This window comes from Pelodiscus sinensis, chromosome 22 (assembly GCF_052426305.1).
Source record: "Pelodiscus sinensis isolate ZL-2025 chromosome 22, ASM5242630v1, whole genome shotgun sequence".
NCBI lineage: Eukaryota > Metazoa > Chordata > Testudines > Trionychidae > Pelodiscus > Pelodiscus sinensis.
Genome location: NC_143073.1, coordinates 2,602,896 through 2,620,100, shown reverse-complemented (window position 1 = coordinate 2,620,100; position 17,205 = coordinate 2,602,896). Strand labels below are relative to the sequence as shown.

At 63.7% G+C, this 17,205-nt stretch overlaps 1 protein-coding gene across 11 annotated transcripts in view; it reads right to left on the bottom strand.

Moving 5' to 3' along the window:
- Positions 1 to 103: 103 nt before the first annotated feature.
- The window catches only part of UBAP2L (ubiquitin associated protein 2 like), a 45,203-nt gene continuing 28,101 nt past the window's right edge, over positions 104 to 17,205 (bottom strand). For 6 of the 11 annotated variants that reach the window (XM_089772624.1, XM_089772628.1, XM_089772630.1 and 3 more), the window contains 13 exons: positions 16,506 to 16,560; positions 15,874 to 16,048; positions 15,336 to 15,408; positions 13,938 to 14,133; positions 13,747 to 13,835; positions 12,613 to 12,666; positions 11,884 to 11,965; positions 8,703 to 8,920; positions 8,516 to 8,621; positions 2,390 to 2,457; positions 1,860 to 2,057; positions 1,406 to 1,456; positions 104 to 938 (listed from right to left, as the gene is read on the bottom strand). In XM_089772624.1, coding sequence (XP_089628750.1) covers positions 843 to 938; positions 1,406 to 1,456; positions 1,860 to 2,057; positions 2,390 to 2,457; positions 8,516 to 8,621; positions 8,703 to 8,920; positions 11,884 to 11,965; positions 12,613 to 12,666; positions 13,747 to 13,835; positions 13,938 to 14,133; positions 15,336 to 15,408; positions 15,874 to 16,048; positions 16,506 to 16,560 — 1,461 coding nt within the window. In that variant the 3' untranslated portion in view covers positions 104 to 842. The remainder of the gene's footprint in view (positions 939 to 1,405; positions 1,457 to 1,859; positions 2,058 to 2,389; positions 2,458 to 8,515; positions 8,622 to 8,702; positions 8,921 to 11,883; positions 11,966 to 12,612; positions 12,667 to 13,746; positions 13,836 to 13,937; positions 14,134 to 15,335; positions 15,409 to 15,873; positions 16,049 to 16,505; positions 16,561 to 17,205) is intronic. The other 5 variants (XM_089772629.1, XM_089772633.1, XM_089772631.1 and 2 more) reach the window with 2 other exon arrangements.

Sequence of the window (17,205 nt, the reverse complement as noted above, 5' to 3'; positions counted from 1 at the left end):
AAAGGGGCCCCGGGGTCCAGAGACTGCTGGCCTGGGCCTCTCCACCCCCCCGAGCAGGCAGGGCCTGAGGAAGCTTAAAGGCTGCTATTAAAAAATCCACACGTCACTTTGTGATCTTTATTCTTTCAGTAAATAACCCCCAGGGGCTTCAGCAAGGGACCAGTTCAACGGAAAAATACAAGATCTGGACTGCATAGAAAAGAGCCCCCGAAGCCCCGAAGCAGAATATACTTACAGCGTGCAGGCGGGCAGGGGCGGGCCGGCTCGGGGCCGTGGCGGAAAGGGGGCAGCGGGAGGAGCTCAAAAAGAGGGGTTCCCGCCACGGAGCCCCTGGGCTTGCAGGAGGGAGCGGAGGAAATGAGGACTCCAGGACGGCGGCGTGGGGTTTTCAGTTTTATATACAAGACACATGTATCCATTCAATTTAGAACACAGTACAAAAAACACTTCAACTAATTCATCGGACACTGCTGTTCATATCAATTACTGGTCTTATTCCTAATAATAAAGGGGGTTTGCTGTAGGTGGCTTGCAGCTTTCCACTCCTTGGGGTCCGCCGGGGTGACGGGGGCAGGAGGCAGGGGGGAGAGAAAGGAGTAAAAACCAAAAAAGGCCCCTACGGCAAACGGTTCAGAGTCTGAATGCAGAGAGAGAGAGAATACAAATTCTATATTACATACAACAGGGAAGGTGGCTGAAAACAGACATCGCAGAGCCGGGAGGCCGGCCTGCCCCGGGGCTGCGGGCGCCGTGCCGGGGGTAGGGGGCGCTCTCTCCTCCCCAGGTTCCTTCGTTGTCGGTCTCGGGACGTTTCTCTTCCAGGTGCGGGGGCCGCTGGGGCCTCAGTTGGCGCCCCAGTTGTAGCTGTTGTAGGCGGACTTGTTGGCCTGGGATTTCTGGGGGATGGAGCTGCCCTGGCTGCGCTGTCCCGTGCCGCCCTGGGGGGAGGGGAAGCAGAGGGTTACTGGGGGGCCCACGCATGGCTCTGTGCACCCCGTGCCCGGGCGGGGCTCCTAGCGCAAGCTGCAGGCTAGTCCCCAGGGAGCTGCCCAGCCTCACACTGTGCTGCCAATCCAGCCAGGGGGCCAGCCCGCAGCTGCCATCTTCCTCCCCCCGCCCAGAGGCTCACGCCAGCCTGGAGCCCGCCCCCCAGCTAGCCCCCCCCCTCCGCATGAACCACTCTGTGCCTCTTCCTCCAGACTAGGCTCGCATCCAACACCACCATACAGCAGCTGGAGGGCAGGGCAGGGCAGGGCCGGGGGTGTGTGTGTGCCGCGGGTGTGAGTGTGCGCACTGACTGAGGGCCGCCGGGGGCTGTGGTCCTGGGGCAGGGGCTGAGGCTCTAGGGGGACCCCGGGCCGGGCGGGGGGAGGGCAAGGCAGTATGGATCCGAGAGGTTCATTACCTGGTCTTCCTGCTGGCGCTGGCAGCACAGAATCATCTGCAAATATGGAAGCTGTTGCAGTACCAGGATATGGAAAATAAAGGGACAAACGATGACAATAGAAATCCACGGTTAGAGCCGACAGCTACGGCGGGACGGGGGGCAGTGAACCCCGCCACTGCCGGCCTGCGGAGCCGCCGGCCCGAGGTCGTACCAGGTAGGTTCCCGGGGGAGGGGCACTGGCCGAACGTACCTGGTACGGCCCAGCAGCAACGGGGTGGCGCGGGATCCCCCCGACTGAGTGCACCCCGGGCCTGCCTCACCTCTTCCTCTCCCAGGCCGTGTGTGTCTGTGTGGGCGTGGGCGGGCGTGGGCGTGTCTCCGCGTGTCTGCATGTGTCCGCTGTGGGGCGGGAGGAGGGAGGGGGCCGGGGAGCCCTAGGAAGTAACCGGGCAAGGGGCTGGGGGCGTCTTACCTGGCCGTCCTGCTGCAGGTGGTGGTGGAGGATCTGCGAGTGGGGCTGCTGGTGCGGGGTCAGGATGTGCATGAAGGGGGCCGGCGGGTAGGCTGCAGCCGTCGCAGGGTTGATGGGCCCGCCGCTGCCGAGCGCTGAAGGCAAGTTGAAGGAGGCTGCCGGGGTCCCGGTGTGGAATCCCTGCTTCTCGAAGGATTGCTGCCGAGAGAGCCTGGGTGAGTGGTGCTGCCCCACAGGGCCTTGGCCCTTCCACACTGCCTGCTTCAGAGACATCCCCCCCAGCCCGGGTGGCGCTCGCGTTTGTGGGGAGGGCCAGCCACGCTGCACAGACCAGCGATCGCTACGAGCCGCCGCCTGGCCATGGCGGCGCCAGCAGAGGCTCAGGCTGGCCACAGCCGTTGGCAGCGCGTGTCCAACCGGGCCCGGGGCCCGCTCCCAGCCGCAGGGAGATACCCCCACGCAGGCCTGCAGGCCCTGCCAAGCCTGGCACATGCCCCCAGCTGCACCCTGCCCAGGGACCGGACACCAACCTGCGTCTTGGAGTAGACGGAGCCCGAGATGTCCGGCACTCCCGTGTTACTGGACGTCACTGACACACCTGTGGGGGGAGGAATTCCAGAGGCAGGGTCAGGCAGGGCGGGGGGGCACCTTGGGTTACCCGCCCCACGCCTGGCAGGAAGGCGCCGCAGCCGCTGGGGCTGCAGGTGGGGGGGTTGCAGAGCCCCAGCCTTGCAGGTGGTGGCCCTTCCCGGGAGTGGAGAATCAGCCACGTTCCAGCCCGGGGGCCCGGGCCCAGACGCCCTACTGCTAGCTCTGCCCGCCTGCACCAGCAAGCCACCCCCTCGGTGCTGTAGCGGGGGGCTGTCTCGTAACCCAGTGCTCTCTCCTGGCTGTGGTGTTTGGCCCAGACACCTAGGCCCAGCCTGAGCGGATAACAAGGCTCTTCCCAGAGAGAGGCAAAGGAAGGGCCACCTGGCTGGGGGTCAGGGCCTGGGGGCAGGACGAGGAGAATAAACTAAGTCCAGGACAGGGGGATGCAGGGGCCTTCCCCCTAGGAGGGATAAGGCTCTGCCCCGTCTCCTGTGGGAACATCGACCCTACGCCGCACCGTGTCTGCGACCCAAGAACCCTTCTACTCCACTGGCTGGGGGAGTCCCATTTGGCTGCGGAGGGGGGTGCAGGGTCAGGGCCCCCCAATGCGCCGTCACCCCCTCTGCCTTGCGTCACCAGCTGGTGCCCGGCGTGGCAGGGGCAGGGCTCCCAAGAAGCTCGGCTGCAGAAGCACGACAGCCCTGTCCTTCCAGACCAGAGGGGCTTTCATCTCTGCCGCCTGCGCCTGCCGTCCTTTTCTCTGGTTGCAGCAGGGAGCTGCTCCACGCTCCCCCCCGAGACTGTGAGCCCTCCACTGGGGCACGCCCGTCTGAGCCCTCCGCGGGGGCGCGCCCGTCTGAGCCCTCCGCGGGGGCGCGCCCAGCCAGCTCACGCCCCGTCTGAGCCCTCCGCGGGGGCGCGCCCAGCCAGCTCACGCCCCGTCTGAGCCCTCCGCGGGGGCGCGCCCAGCCAGCTCACGCCCCGTCTGAGCCCTCCGCGGGGGCGCGCCCAGCCAGCTCACGCCCCGTCTGAGCCCTCCGCGGGGGCCCGCCCAGCCAGCTCACGCCCCATCTGAGCCCTCTGCGGGGGCGCGCCCAGCCAGCTCACGTCCTGGTGCCAGGCAACATGGGCACTACGGAGCAGTGTGCCGAGAGACGGCCCAGCACCACTCAGCCCTCTGCTCAGGGGGCATGTGGGGCTCTGAAGAATTAGCAGGGTCCTTCCAAGAGACAGGGGAAGAACTCCCGCTGGAAGGCTCCTGTGCTGGGAGGGGGATCTAGCCGGGGGCTGCTGCTATTTGCATCGGTGGCTTGGACCATGCAGGGGAGAGCGTGTTTAGCCAGCGTGCGCTGGGAGGGGCGGCGAGCCGGTGGACATGGGGAGGGGCTGGCCAGGCCGCAGCATGGCTGGGGAGCCCCTGGAGGACTCCAGTGGCTCAAACAGAAGGAGCTGAGGAAGCAGGAGGACAGGAGGCTGCTAGTAACAGGAGTGTCCGTGTAAGACGGGGGAGGCCCTGTCCCGGCGCGACAAGGCCTCCGCTGCAACAGCACGTCCTGCCCTGGGGGACAAAGATTAGGCAAGAGGTTGACAAAGTGGAGCGTGTCCACAGGCCAGCAACCAGAATGATTCCAGGTTTAGCCAGCCTGCCCCGGGAGGAGGGTGGAACCTCAGGGGTGCGATTACGCACCCAGGAAAACCCAGCCAGCTTCATCCCAAGGAGACAGCGCTCAACTGTTGGCCACGGGAGACGGGACAAGAGGCAAGGGGACCCCCTGCAGCCAGGGTCCCCAGGAAACCCTTTTCTCTCAGGCTAGCTAAGCTGCAGAGCAGGCGCCCAAGGGAGCTGTGGGTTCCCCGGCACTACAGGCTGGACAAACACCAGCCAGGGCTAATCTTCAAAGACACCCTAAGAGAGGCCCAACTTCCATGTATACCCCAAATGAAAACACACAGTAAGAGAACCAAAGAAGTGCCGCTGGGAATTAACCAGGTAAAAGAAGCAGTGACATAAGATCTTTTACAAAGTGGAACTCAAATCCTAGTGAGGAAAATAGAAAGGAGCATAAACTGTCAAATTAAGTGGAAAAATACAATAAGAAAAGCCAAAAAGGAGTCTGAAAAGCAGCCAGCCAGAAACTCCAAAAGTAAAAAGCAAAACTTTTTTTAGTGCATCAGGAGCAGGAAGGGGGCCACTGGACAGGGGAGATGCTAAAGAAGCCCTCAAAGGTGAAGAAGTCGTTGCGGAGAAGCTGAATGAATTCTTTGCTTCAGTCTTCACGGCTGAGGATACCGGGGAGATTCCCAAACGGGAACCATTCTTTTTAGGAGACAAATCTGAGGAATTGTCCCAGATTGAGGCGTCAGAGGAGGTTTTGGAACAAACTGATAAACTTAACAGTACCGAGTCACCGGGACCAGACGGCATTCACCCAAGAGTTCTGAAAGAACTCAAATGGGAAATTGCGGAACTTTTAACTGGTTTGTAACCTGTCCTTAAATCGGCTTCTGTACCTAATGACTGGAAGATAGCTAACATGACACCAATATTTAAAAAGGGCTCTAGAGGTGATCCTGGCAATTACCGACCGGTAAATCTAACGTCAGTACTGGGCAAATTAGGTGGAACTATAGTAAAGAATAAAATTGTCAGACACAAGGACAAATATAATTTGTTGGAGGAAAGTCAACATGGTTTCTGTAAAGGGAAATCAGGCCTTTCTAATCTGCTAGAGTTCTTTGAGGGGGGTCAAACAGGTGGACAAGGGGGACCCGTGGATATAATGCACTTAGATTTCCAAAAAGCCTTTGACAAGGTCCCTCACCAAAGGCTCTTAAGTAAGTTGTCATGGGATAAGAGGGAAGGTCCTTTCATAGATTGATAACTGGTTAAAAGACAGGAAACAAAGGGTAGGAATAAATGGTCAGTTTTCAGAGTGGAGGGAGGTAACTAGTGAGGTCCCCCGAGGGTCTGTCCAGGGACCCATCCTATTCAACTTATTTATAAATGACCTAGAGAAAGGGGTAAACACTGAGATGGCAACATTTGCAGATGATCCCAAACTGCTCAAGATAGTGAAGAGCAAAGCAGACTGAAAAGATTCAAAAAGATCTCCCCAAACTAAGTGATTGGGCAACAAAACGGCAAATGAAATGTAATGTCGATAAATACAAAATAATGCACCTTGGAAAAAATAATCCCAACTAGACATACAACATGATGGGGACTAATTTGGCTACAACTACTCAAGAGAGACCCTGGACTCACTGCGGAGAGTTCTCTGAACACATCCACTCAGTGTGCAGCGGCCGTCAAACAAGCAAATAGAACGTTAGGAGTCATTAAAAAAATAATAATGGGTAAGACAGAACATCTTATTGCTTCTGTAGAACACCATGGGACGCCCACATCTTAAATGCTGTGTACAGATGTGGTCACCTCATCTCAAAAAAGATCTATTAGCATTGGAAAAGGTTCAGAGAAGGTGAGGGGTTTGGAACGGGTCCCATATGCAGCGAGATTAAAAAGACTGGGACTCTTCAGCTTAGAAAAGAGGAGGCTAAAGGAGAATATGATCGAGGTCTATGAAATCATGACTGGTTGGGAAAAGTGAATAAGGAAAAGTTATTTACTTATTCCCACAATAAAAGAACTAGGGGTCACCAGATGACACGAACAGGCAGCAGGTTTAAAACAAAAGGAAGTTTTCCTTCACTCAGCAAGGTCAACCTGTGGAACTCCTCGCCAGAGGGTGTGGTGACGGCCAGGACTTTAACAGGGTTCAAAAGAGAGCTAGACTCATGGAGGTTGGGTCCGTCAATGGCTGTTAGCCAGGCTGGGTAGGGATGGTGTCCCTCGCCCGTTTCCTTGGAGGTGGGTTACAGGGGAGGGATCACTCCTTCTGGGGCACCTGGCACTGGCCACCGTGGGCAGGCAGGACACTGGGCTGGAAGGACCTTTGGCCTGACCCAGTCTGGCTGTTCTCGTGTTCCCATGCAGGGGGCCGGGCTCAGTTACCTTGAGGCCGCTTCCAGCCTGACAGCACTAGGACAAGTCCTAGGACTGTGGCCGCAGCATTCTGGGGGCAGCAGGTGCAGCAGCAAGACAAGGCCGCCCTCCTGCCCCATAGGGCACAGGTTAGCCCCTCCCCACCCCACAGTCGTAAGGAGAGGGGCAAGTGGCACCAGGCAGGGCCCAGGGCCCGCTAATGCCTGCATGTGCAGGCAGGGCCCTTGGGACCGAGATGCCAGCTCCGGACCTTGGCACCAGGTGCGGGCACACGGGGAGGAAAGGGGCTGCCAGCTACGAGGAGCCCGGGGCAGACACGGTCACGGGTCCCTTGCTCTGGCCGTGGCAGTAAGAAGTGTGGCCTGGCCCCCTCCCCGCACAGGCAGGAGAGGCCGGAGCAGGGCCGACAGTCATGGGCACAATGCCAAGCGTTGCGCCGACGGTGCAGAACGGACCGGCTGGGCCTTCTCGTCCCACGTTCCTGCCCTGGCAAAGCCCAACGGAGACAGCACAAGCTGTCTGGGGAGAGACCCCCCTGGCGGTCGCCCACGAGCACGCCTTGGAGCGCCAGCCAGGACACTGCAGGTACAGGCCAGCTGCTGCCACCCCTGCAGAGAACACTGAGCTGGGACCCAGCAGGGCAGAGACAACTGCGGCCAGGCACAGGCTGGACAGAAAAGGGGCCTGTCTGACCAGACCCGAGGGGTACTGGAGAGAGCACACGTCCACGCGAGGAGGGAGACGTAACCCACTCGGGCAGGCCTGCAGCACAACCCGGCCTGGCTGGCACGCCGGGCCCTCTGCCCACAACGGGCTTCCCCAGGACACTGCGCATCTGAGCCGGGCTCCCTACCCAAGGTCTCCCAGGCAGAAACCGAACACGAGCACCCAGCGCGAAGCTGTGGCTGATGCCAGCTTAAGCGCAAGGAGGCGATTTTACCCCCGCGACCCCGGCACTGGGGCCCGTTGGCCACGTTGCCTACAGGAAGCGGAAAGCACGGGCTGGGGCAGAGCCACCAAGAGGACCGGCAGGCTGGAGACAGAGCCCACGAGCAAGTCCCAGCGCTCACACTGGGCAGCCTATCGAGGGGCCTTGGCAGCGCGTCCGTCCGAGCAGCAAAGGACTCCCAGCTCGTGGCGGCAGCCACCCCGGGAACCAACCCCTGGAAGCAAATGCCAGACACGCGGCCATCGGGCACAAGTTCCTCTCCGGGAGGGCGATTCACAGCTGGTGCAGGCGGCCACGGGAAGGGCAGCTCGTCCAGCTCAGAGCGGCTGTCTTTCCAGGCTCTGCGCTGGAACCACACAAGGCTCCTTGTCTCACTGCTGGGGCATGGGGTGGAATCCTCAGGCCTGCGACACACGGGTCCCACTAGCTGATCTAATGGCCGCGCTGGCTTGAAACGCTCTGCGCCAGCGCGATGCAGGGAGCCAACGATCCAGCCGGGGGGCGCTGCAAGGGCCGCCTGTGCGCCCGGCCGCCTGTGCACCCGGCCGCCTGTGTGCACTAACGCTGGGCCCCAGCCGGGCCAATCAAGAACCAATCCGCTGCACAGCTCTCTCCCGGAGCCAGTCCCAGTGCAGGGCAGGTGGGAAAGAGAAACCCCCCCCTGCCTCCCCCAGCGGCTGACTAATCCCCCCCCCCCCCGCAGCCCTGAAGGGAGGCTGCCCGCCCACCTGGCTGGGGTCACAGGATCAGGAGAGCCAGAGAACCCAGCTCAGCTTGACAGAGCCAGGTCCCGGCCACCCCTCTAGCCCAGGAGAGCAGGGCTCGGCGTATGTAGCAGGCCCCCACAGCGCTGCCTCTAGCCAGCAGGTGCCCCCCACAGCTGAGCAGCCGCTCTAGCGCCCGGGCTCTGGAGGGCCTGGTACCCGGGAGGCCTTCACTGCTGCACCGCCCTGCCTGGGGCCGAAAGGGGCGCTTGGCCAGGCGGCGGCGGCAGCCCGGAGAGCCCCGGGCCGACAGGCACGGCCCGACGGGGCAGGCTCCCCGCTCACAGGCCTGAGCAGAGGTTTGCTGTAGGATGGGACACCCCCCCCGGCCCCCCGTGTCTCTCACCGGTGCTGTAGCCGTGGGAGCCGTAGCCGCTGGCCTGCTGGAAAGGGGCGGCCGAGGCGTTGACGCTGACGTTCACACCGTGCTGCTTGGAAGAGGTAGGCGCGACCTAGGGCGAGGAAGGGCCGGTGGTGAGCACAGGCCAGCCAGGCCCGCCCCCCCTCCCCAGGGTATGGCAGGGAGCACTCACAGGGAACACGGCGGGCCCGTACTGGAAGGTGCTGGGGAGCCCCGGGACCCCTGTGTAGTAGGGCAGGCTGGTGTAGCTGTAGCCGGGGGGCAGCGCGGGGTTCAGGAAGGGCTGCTGCGTGGTGTGGTGTGTCTGCGTCTGGCTCTGCTGAGGCTGCGCCAAGGTCGTGGCTGGGGCGGGCGAGGAGGCGTCGCCGCGGCCGAACTTCGTGAGGTCACCTGGGGCGGGGAGGACGGGGGAGACAGATGGGAACGGGCCCTCGGAGACGCCACCGGGACTGGTGAGTGCTGGCCTGGCTGCAGGAGGGTGCCCCGGCGCCCGACGGTTGGGGGTTCCAAGCCGTCACGTGGGGGGGGGCTGCTCGTAGGGACGCTCCCCACGGGCACGGAGTGCTCGCCTGGCACCCTGCTGCAGCACGCCCCAGAGCCAGCAGCCACGCAGCACGCTGGGCTGGCCCATACCAAACGAGTCCCCCTCGGAGCTGCCTGCAGGCAAGTGGGCCCAACCCAGCGGCTCAGCCTTTCCGAGCCCGCGATCACCTCCCGAGAGCTGCCCTGCCCTGTCCCCGAGGTCTCACCCAGCTCCCCCTTCACTGGGCTGCGGCAGGAGGGGATCAGGGTAATGGCTCTGAGGCACGGTTCAGGCAGAAGCAAGTATGGGGTGCTGGCTACAGGAGAGCAGTGAGGCAGGGGTATGAGGCACCGGCTATGGGAAGGGAGAGTCAGGCTGGGTTGGGGGTGCAGAAGGGGCAGGGGGCGCTTGGCTACCGGAGGGAGGATGAGGCTGGGGTAGGGGTAGCTCCAGGGGAGGGGGTTGGTCAGGGTAGGGGTGCTGGCTACAGAAGGGGGGGGTTGGGGTGGGGTAGGGGTGCTGGCTACAGAAGGGGGGCTCGGGGGGGGGGGTATGGGCGCTGGCAGCTGGCTAGGAGAGGGGGATGAGGCTGGAGGTATGGGTGCCAGCTATGGGGAAAAGGAGATTGGGCGGGGGAGGGGGCGCTGGCTATGGGAGGGGGGCCATGCAACCGCCCCATGCTGCTCCCAGAAGGGGCCAACACACCCCTGTGACCACAGACCTGAGGGGCATCTGGCTTCCCCACTGTTGGCCAATGGGAGCTGAGGGGGCGGAGCTTGCAGGCAGGGGCAGCCGCTGAGACTCACCCCCTATATGCCAGGCGGCAGTGGGCGAGCAGGCCATGGCAACACCCGGGAGGCTCCAGGGAGAAGGGTGCCTGGATTCCCCCCCAGGGGCCTTCGCACCCCGGCCCCACGAGGAGCGAGATCCGAGCTGGGCAGGTCAGACCCTGCAGGCCCCACCGCAGCCCACGCCAGACCCACCCCACCGGGGCTTTGACGGCAATGGCAGACAGGGCAGCCGGCTCGCTTGCAGCCCCAAGCCGGAAGGGCAGGTGCAGGCTGCAATCGAGCCCTGGGGCTGGCCCGGGCTGTGCACCTGGGGGAGGCGTCTGGGCAGCAGCCCGGGCGCTCCAGGCCCTTTATCCAAGCTGCAAAGTTCTCAACCAACCGGAGGCTCCCGCCTGGCTCTGCACTTCCCGCAGGCTGCCCAGGGTGGGGGTGGGAGGGGAGTCACCCTGCAGCTGTCCCCCAGGGCTCGGACGCAGTTCAAGGGCCAGGCCAGCCCCAGAAACACCCCCGAGCCCTGCGCCTCTGGCCAAGGCAGCAGGCAGGCTGAAAGCAGAATCTGAGGGGAGGCCGTGTGGGGCAATGCGGGCACAAGCAGCTCAGAGGGGGTGTGGATGCCATGGCAATGGGGCGTGGCGAGGCTCCTGGGTACAGGGTTCAGCAGGAGGGTCTGGGTATGGAGGGCTCAGTGGGCTGAGGGCGTGGGGATCTGGGCGCAGCTGGCCCAGGGAAGGGGCTTGGGGCTCATGTGGATGGGGGAGCAGTTCCCTGGGCAGGGATCCATCCCCCTGCGGCTGAGGAGCAGCGGGTGCAGGAGGGGCAGTTTGCAGAGCTTCCTACAGCGGGGCAGGGGAAGAGCCCCTCCTGCCCCCGCGATTCACCCCTAACACTGCAGGGAGGGCAGGACCCTCCTTTGGCTTCCCCAGCAGAAAGTCGTTTTCCGGCGGGGAAGCAAAGAACCTGCAGGGGACAAATCCCGTGCGAGCGCAGTGGCACTGACCCCCCCCCACCTCGCACGGGGGGAGGCCCCTCCGCACAAGCGCCTCAGTGCTGTCCAACTGCCCCACGGCCGCCCAGCTGCAGGGCAGACTGAACCCCCCCCAGGCCCCGGCTGGGATCTCACTGGACACAGGAGACAGCCCGGCCGAGCTGAAGCGCCTCTTCACAGCGCGGCTCACCCCTCACCCTGGCCCAGAACCAGGGATCTCACTTCCTCTTCTCCTCCCAGCAGCTGGCCCTGGAGCCCGGGCTCGGGCCGTGGGCTCTGGCAAGGCTTCCTTGGCCTTTCTGGGAAAGCACCTGCCTCTCTCCCCTGCCAACACGCTCCCCATTCAGAGCGCACAGTAAGGCAGTGACTGCTGAGAGCCAGCCAGGAGCACAACCGCTAGTTCTGGCTCCAGCGCTCACTGGGCAGGCTCTGCGCACGAGCCCCCCGCCGCCGGGGGGGGGGGGGAGGCTGCACGGGAAGCACAGACAAGCAGCTAAAGTTGCTAATCAGACCCCAGAGCTGGAGCTGGGATGCGAAGTCCCTTTGCGGCCCAATGGCCCCTGCGAATTCCAGCTCCCGACCGGCCCCTTGGGCACGTGCTCAGTCCAGATTTTCAACGCCCCACCTGGCACTCCTTGCGAGACTGCCCAGGCCCCGGAGCGGTCAGCATTGTCCCCTAGCGTTCCGGTCCTCGCCGGGTGTCTGCCCCATCTCCGCCAGCTGACCCCCCCCTGCTCAGACGCTGCTTTGCCAGGTCCACCAGGCCGGTTAAATGGAGCCGCTAGCCCTGTGGCTGCCCGGAGGTGCCCATCCGACTGTCGGGGAAGCAAGCAAGAAGCAGCCCTATCCCCAGGCCAGACCCCGAGAGGGCTAGTCCCAGCCGGCAGGGTGCAGGCAGCTGCTCAGAGCGGGACGCCCAGCCCCTCCCTAGCGAGGCGGGTTAAGTGCAGGGCAGCAACGGACAGGAAATGCCACCCAGTCATTTGAAGACAGCGACAACCCCGCCCCGGCCAAGGCCACCCCAAACCCGAGCGCCACGGAGCCGCTCTCCTACCCGAGTATGGATTGCTGCTCAGGCTGCCGTCTCTGCCCGTCAGCGGGGTGGTGGGGGTCGGGAACGGGATGCTGTAGTAATCCTGAAAGAGCCCGGGAGGGGGGCAGTGAGCTCCAAGGCTGCAGGCGGCTGGGAGACGCAGGTTTCTGGGCTGCAAGGGCCCAGCGTGTTGGAGCAATGCAGTTCGGATCAGCCACATGGGAGGCTGATCGCATCTGGTAGCAACTCCGGATTTTCTCTTGCATTTACCATCCCCCCTCTCTGGCCATGAGGAGGGCTAGACAAGGTCTACTGGTATGCGTGCTCTGGCCAGGCCCCGGCCCCCTGCAGCCACAGCCATGGCTACAAGAATCACTCCCTTCCGCACAACACGCCACCCCCCGGAGACAGACTAGCCAGCACCATGGGCAGAGCAGCCGCTGGGGGACGCTCCGCCTCCCCCTCGCAGGGAGCAGAGCCCCGCCTGCTGGGGGTGCTGGCTCCCACCCCTCCCGCCCCCATCACCGCTGCTAGCCGAAGCATCACCGCTCCCAAGTCCCAAGCGCCCGAGGACATGTGGGAGAGCAGCACTGAGCATGAGCATGCACCACGGAGAATGGTGCCGCCACGGACACACCGACGCCTGTTGGCCAACGCTGCCACCTGGCCCGCACGTCCTGGCTCTCTGGAGACACAGGCCGACGGCGAGGGTCAGACCCGCACCCGACAGCTCACGGTCGAGGTACTCACCAAGGGGAATCTTGTCTGCAGCATCTGCAAGTCGTCATACCCGTACACCTGCGGCTAAGAGGGGAGCAGGAGACCGCGTTAGGGACATGGCGCCGGGGGCCGCGCCTGGCCAGCAGCCCAGCCGGAGAACAGAGCGCTGTCCGGCCCCGGGGAAAGACCAGCTCCCTGCACAACACGAAACCGCGGCTGCAAAGTGAGAGGCCGCGAGGGGACTGGCTCAGCTCTCTAGCTTGCAGCTGAGACACGTGGCTGTTGGAAATCCTCATCCAGTACCGGGGCAGTCCCGTTCGTACTTACACACAAGCTGTCGAGTGTTTCTCACACACCTATCGTACAGCTAGGCCTGGGCTCCGGGCTGGCCAGGTGCAGGGGGCCCAACAGAATGGGGGCTGCTATGGGAAAGCAGAGCACCCCGGCTAAGATTTGTGGCTCACTGCACCCTGGTTCCCAGCTGCTGGGACTATTCTCCCGCACCGGCAGTGCCATCAGTGCGCCCCTTCGGGAGACAGCTCTGGGGTAAGTGTTTGTGCCCCGCTGCTGCCCACTTCCCAAGCCAGCCAAGCTCCCTGGCACTGCTCCAGCCTTGCCCTCCCAGGGACCCGACCAAAAGGTGCTGCTGGGAAGCAAGGCCCTTCGCTCTGCCCTGGGCAGGGATCTGCGAACGCCCTACCACGGCGTGAGCAGCTCTGAGCGTTCCACCGAGAACACCGGGGCTCCCTGGCAGCTGAGCGCTCTTGCAGCCTCCCAGAAGAGATTCCAATGCTGCCCAGCTGATTAGCCGAGCGCTCACCACCAGCAGTGTGTGTTGCTATGGGGGGTGCACATCCGCCCACACCCCTGTGCACACACAATTTATTCCACATGTGGGTGGAAAACATTCCTGTTTGCACAGCCCACTGCTCCCTCCCGCAGGGCCTCCGCACAGCAGAGGGGCCTCCAAGCCGGCTGCGTCCCAGGCAGCCCAACTAGCCTTTTGTAAGAGTCTGGTGTTGCAAGCTCAAACAGGGCGTCTGCTCGATTGCATCTGGTACCAACTCTGCATTCCTCTGGCACGCTCAGTCCCTCCCTTCCAGCTAGAGCAAGCTAGGAAGGATCTACCAGCATGCCGCCCCTGCGGCCGGCGCCCCCACTCACCGGATAGGCGTGTAGCAGCCCTGGAGCCATGATGTACGGGTTAGGCAACAATGGGGGGACTCCAGGAGGGAGGTTGGGAGGGGCTTTTCCTGAAGGAGGAAAACACGTCACACAGTGAAACAAGCCACCACCAGCTCCGCTTCCCACGCCTCCCCGCCGCCAGCAGCCCCCTGCTCCCGCCCCGGGCCTACCTGACGTGGTCACCACAGAGCTGCGAGTGGAGGCGGTCACTGTGGAGTTGCTGCTGAGGCTAAGGCCCAGGCTGCTGACGCTGCTCAGGCTGGAGGAGACGCTGACCACAGGCGGGGCGGCCGAGACGGTGCTGGAGGAGGTGGAGAAAGTGCTAGCAGAGGGATGGAGGCTTGCGTCACTCTCCACGCTCGTGTGCTAAAGCAGGGGGGAGAGAGCGAGTTAGCAGCCAGACAGGCTCCACGTAGGCGGGGGGGAGACCCAGCTTTGAACTCTCCAGCTGACCAAAAGCACCACGTGGCCGCAGCCAGAACTACACGTGGCTGGGGAAACCCGGCACAGCAACAGAGCAGCTCCAACCCCCCCCAGGCTGACAAACGTACCCCCAGCTGGCCAACAAAACCAGCTCCACAGCCACCAGGGCCCATCTGACAGCGCCGGTTCCAGCGCCCCAGCAGGCAGAGGGGGAACAAGAACAAGGAGGGGGTGAGAATCCCCTGCTCTGAAAGGTTCCTGTCCCCTGTTCAGACTCAGGCGTGACCCTGGCTAAGGTGAATCAGCGCATTTCCAGCCTGGGGAGCCATCGGGCCAACAGCCAGCACGAAGGCCCCCGCGACTCACCCTGGGACACAAGCCTCCGTCGGCCGGAAGGGGTGCTACCGAAAGCCGCCACACTTTACAAGGAAGCCAACGCCTAAGCGAGCCTGGAGCCCTCCCCAGCGCACAGCGAGCACCGCAGCCCTCCGTGAGACCGGGAGAAAGGGACTTCCCTGCTCCGGCCACAGCCACTCGTGTGAGGCGGCCAGGCAAGCCGTCCGGAGCCTTCGCTGGGCACGGAGACCTGCTGGGAGCAGGGGCTGAGCGCATAGCGTGGCCTGGGACAAATCCATTCTGCTGGAGCATCAGCAGCACGGGGGCCAGTATTCCAGCAGCACGGGGGCCAGTATTCCAGCAGCACGGGGGGCAGTATTCCAGCAGCACGGGGGCCAGTATTCCAGCAGCACGGGGGCCAGTATTCCAGCAGCACGGGGGCCAGTATTCCAGCAGTGCGAAGCCGCAGTTCGACCAGCCACAGCGCAGTCTGACCGCGCCTGGCTGCAACTCTGGGTCCCTGTGGCAGAGCCCCCCCCGAATGGCTACAGCGAGCCAGACACTGGCACGTGCCAGACAGGCAGGACCTCATCTTGCCTGGAACCGGGGAGGGGGTGTGTAACAGACACGCATGGAATATACTGAAACACCCCCCGCGTGAGCGCCAAGCCCACTCAGCCACTTCCTTGCCACCCGGCGCAGCGCGCCCGAGCGACAGGCGCACTCATCTGGCTGAGACGCTGCCGCGGGGCCTGGCCGGCGCAGAGCACGGCACACCCCCAGCCCCAGGGCGCGGCGCTGGGACTCACCAGAAGAGTGGACGTCGACGTGCGCCCAGAGGACGCCGACGAGGAGAGGCTGTTCTGCTGGGCGGGTAACGTGCTGTGGGAGGAGAGGAAAAGCCGTCAAGCCAAGGGCAGAGCTCTGCCTGGGCCGCTGGGCTCCACTCCCTCCAGGGCGGCCCCAGCTCCGTTACCTTCCTCCACGGCAAGCGGCAGCTGCCAGGACCAGACAACCAGAACGGAGAGAGCAACGGGACTGGGAGCCAAGTCCAGCCCAGCCAGCGCAGCCTGCATCCCAGGCACAGAGCGCCCAGGACACTGCTCTCAAGGGACCCTCCTTTGGGGGGGGCCAGGGTTCCCCACACCTGGGCCCGGCAGGGGAAGAGGCCCCTTCTCTTGCCGAGTTTGCCTGACGCTCCACCACTCAGCATGAGCGAGGGGATCCTGGAGGTGCCCTCTGGGAGAGGGAGGGGGACGCATCAGCCCCTGGACAGCAAGTGCTCTCAAAGGTCCCCTCCCCCCAGGCTTCCCCAGGGCCTGGCGCTCTGCTTCGTCAGCCGCTCACCTGCCGAGCTGGGCCGTGGTCGTACTGGGGAGCTCCTCGCTGTGGTTCAGGCTGCTCAGCGCCGAGACGTGCTGGCTGGCGGTCGTCAGCAGGGACGAGGCGGATACTGCGTCGCTCAGGGGGGCGATATTGGGGGCAGAGGGAGAATCTGATTTCACGACAGGACCTGGAGCACCTAGGGATGGAAGCCGGGCTTAGGGGCCCCCTGAACACAGTCGCCCAGCAAATTGCATGCTCCCAAGAGCCCCTGAGGGAGGGGGACGCCGCCGAGGGGAGGGGAGACCAGGGAATTATTTCTGGCTCTGAGGCGGACATGCTGCATGACCACGATCAAGTCCCCGCACAGCCGTGCCTCAGTTTCCCTCAACTGTAAGCCGGAAGCAGGGATCCTGATCCCACTAAACAGAGCCGAGATCTAGGAAAAGGGCCGAGAGTCAGCGCTGGGAAGAGAGGGCCCCACTTCACGGCTGTGGCCCCGACACACGGCAGAGGCAGAACGTGTTCGGAGCAGCGCAGAGCAGGCCAGCAAGGGGACGGCTTTCTGGGCCAGGCTGCTGCGCACAACCCCAAAAGGAGCACGAGTGCACGTGGGGTGAGAGCAACCCCGCCCCCGGGTGCCCGCTGGCGCTCACCTTCACCAGCCTGCGCAGGCTGCAATGGGGTGGGCTGGACAGAGCTGAAACCATTCTGGAAAAAAGGGGAGAGTTTGGTCGGGCTGGATCGAACCATTTCCGCTGCATAGTTCTGGGATCCATGGGCACATACCAGCCCCTCTGGCACCAAGCTCCCTTCTCAGCCTTAACTAGGGCGCTGCCCGACTGCTGGATAGGCCCCGGCACAGGCCAGCAGCCAGTGCGCTCCGGCCCCACTGCTGGGGAGCCCCTTGCCACCCCACGCTCCTGCCTCTATCAGGCACAGGGAGCCAGTTCCCCGCCCGGGCCTGCTGCCGCCTCGGATACAGAGGCAGCAGCGCAGGGTGGCAGCAGCCCCTGCCCACGGGGACAGAGGCTGCCCCGGAAGATGCAGAGCAGCCACTGTCCGTGGGAAGCTGGGACCCCCTGAAGACAAGGGCTGCTTCATGGCAGCCTCCCCTGCCCTCACCCTGAGGCAGCAGCATGCGGGGGGATGGGGGGCAGGTGGCACCACAGAGCCAGTGCTGGGGGAACCAGCTTTGAAGCTGGCTCCTGCGTCAGAGGCAGCCGGCGGGGGGGGGGGGGGGGGGGGAAGGGGGGAGATGCGAGTAGTCGACAAGATTAACTGATAAGCCCAGGCTAGTCGACCTCCCCAGCCTTACCCCTTCCCTTCCGTCGCAAGGCCAGCAGCTGAGCCGGT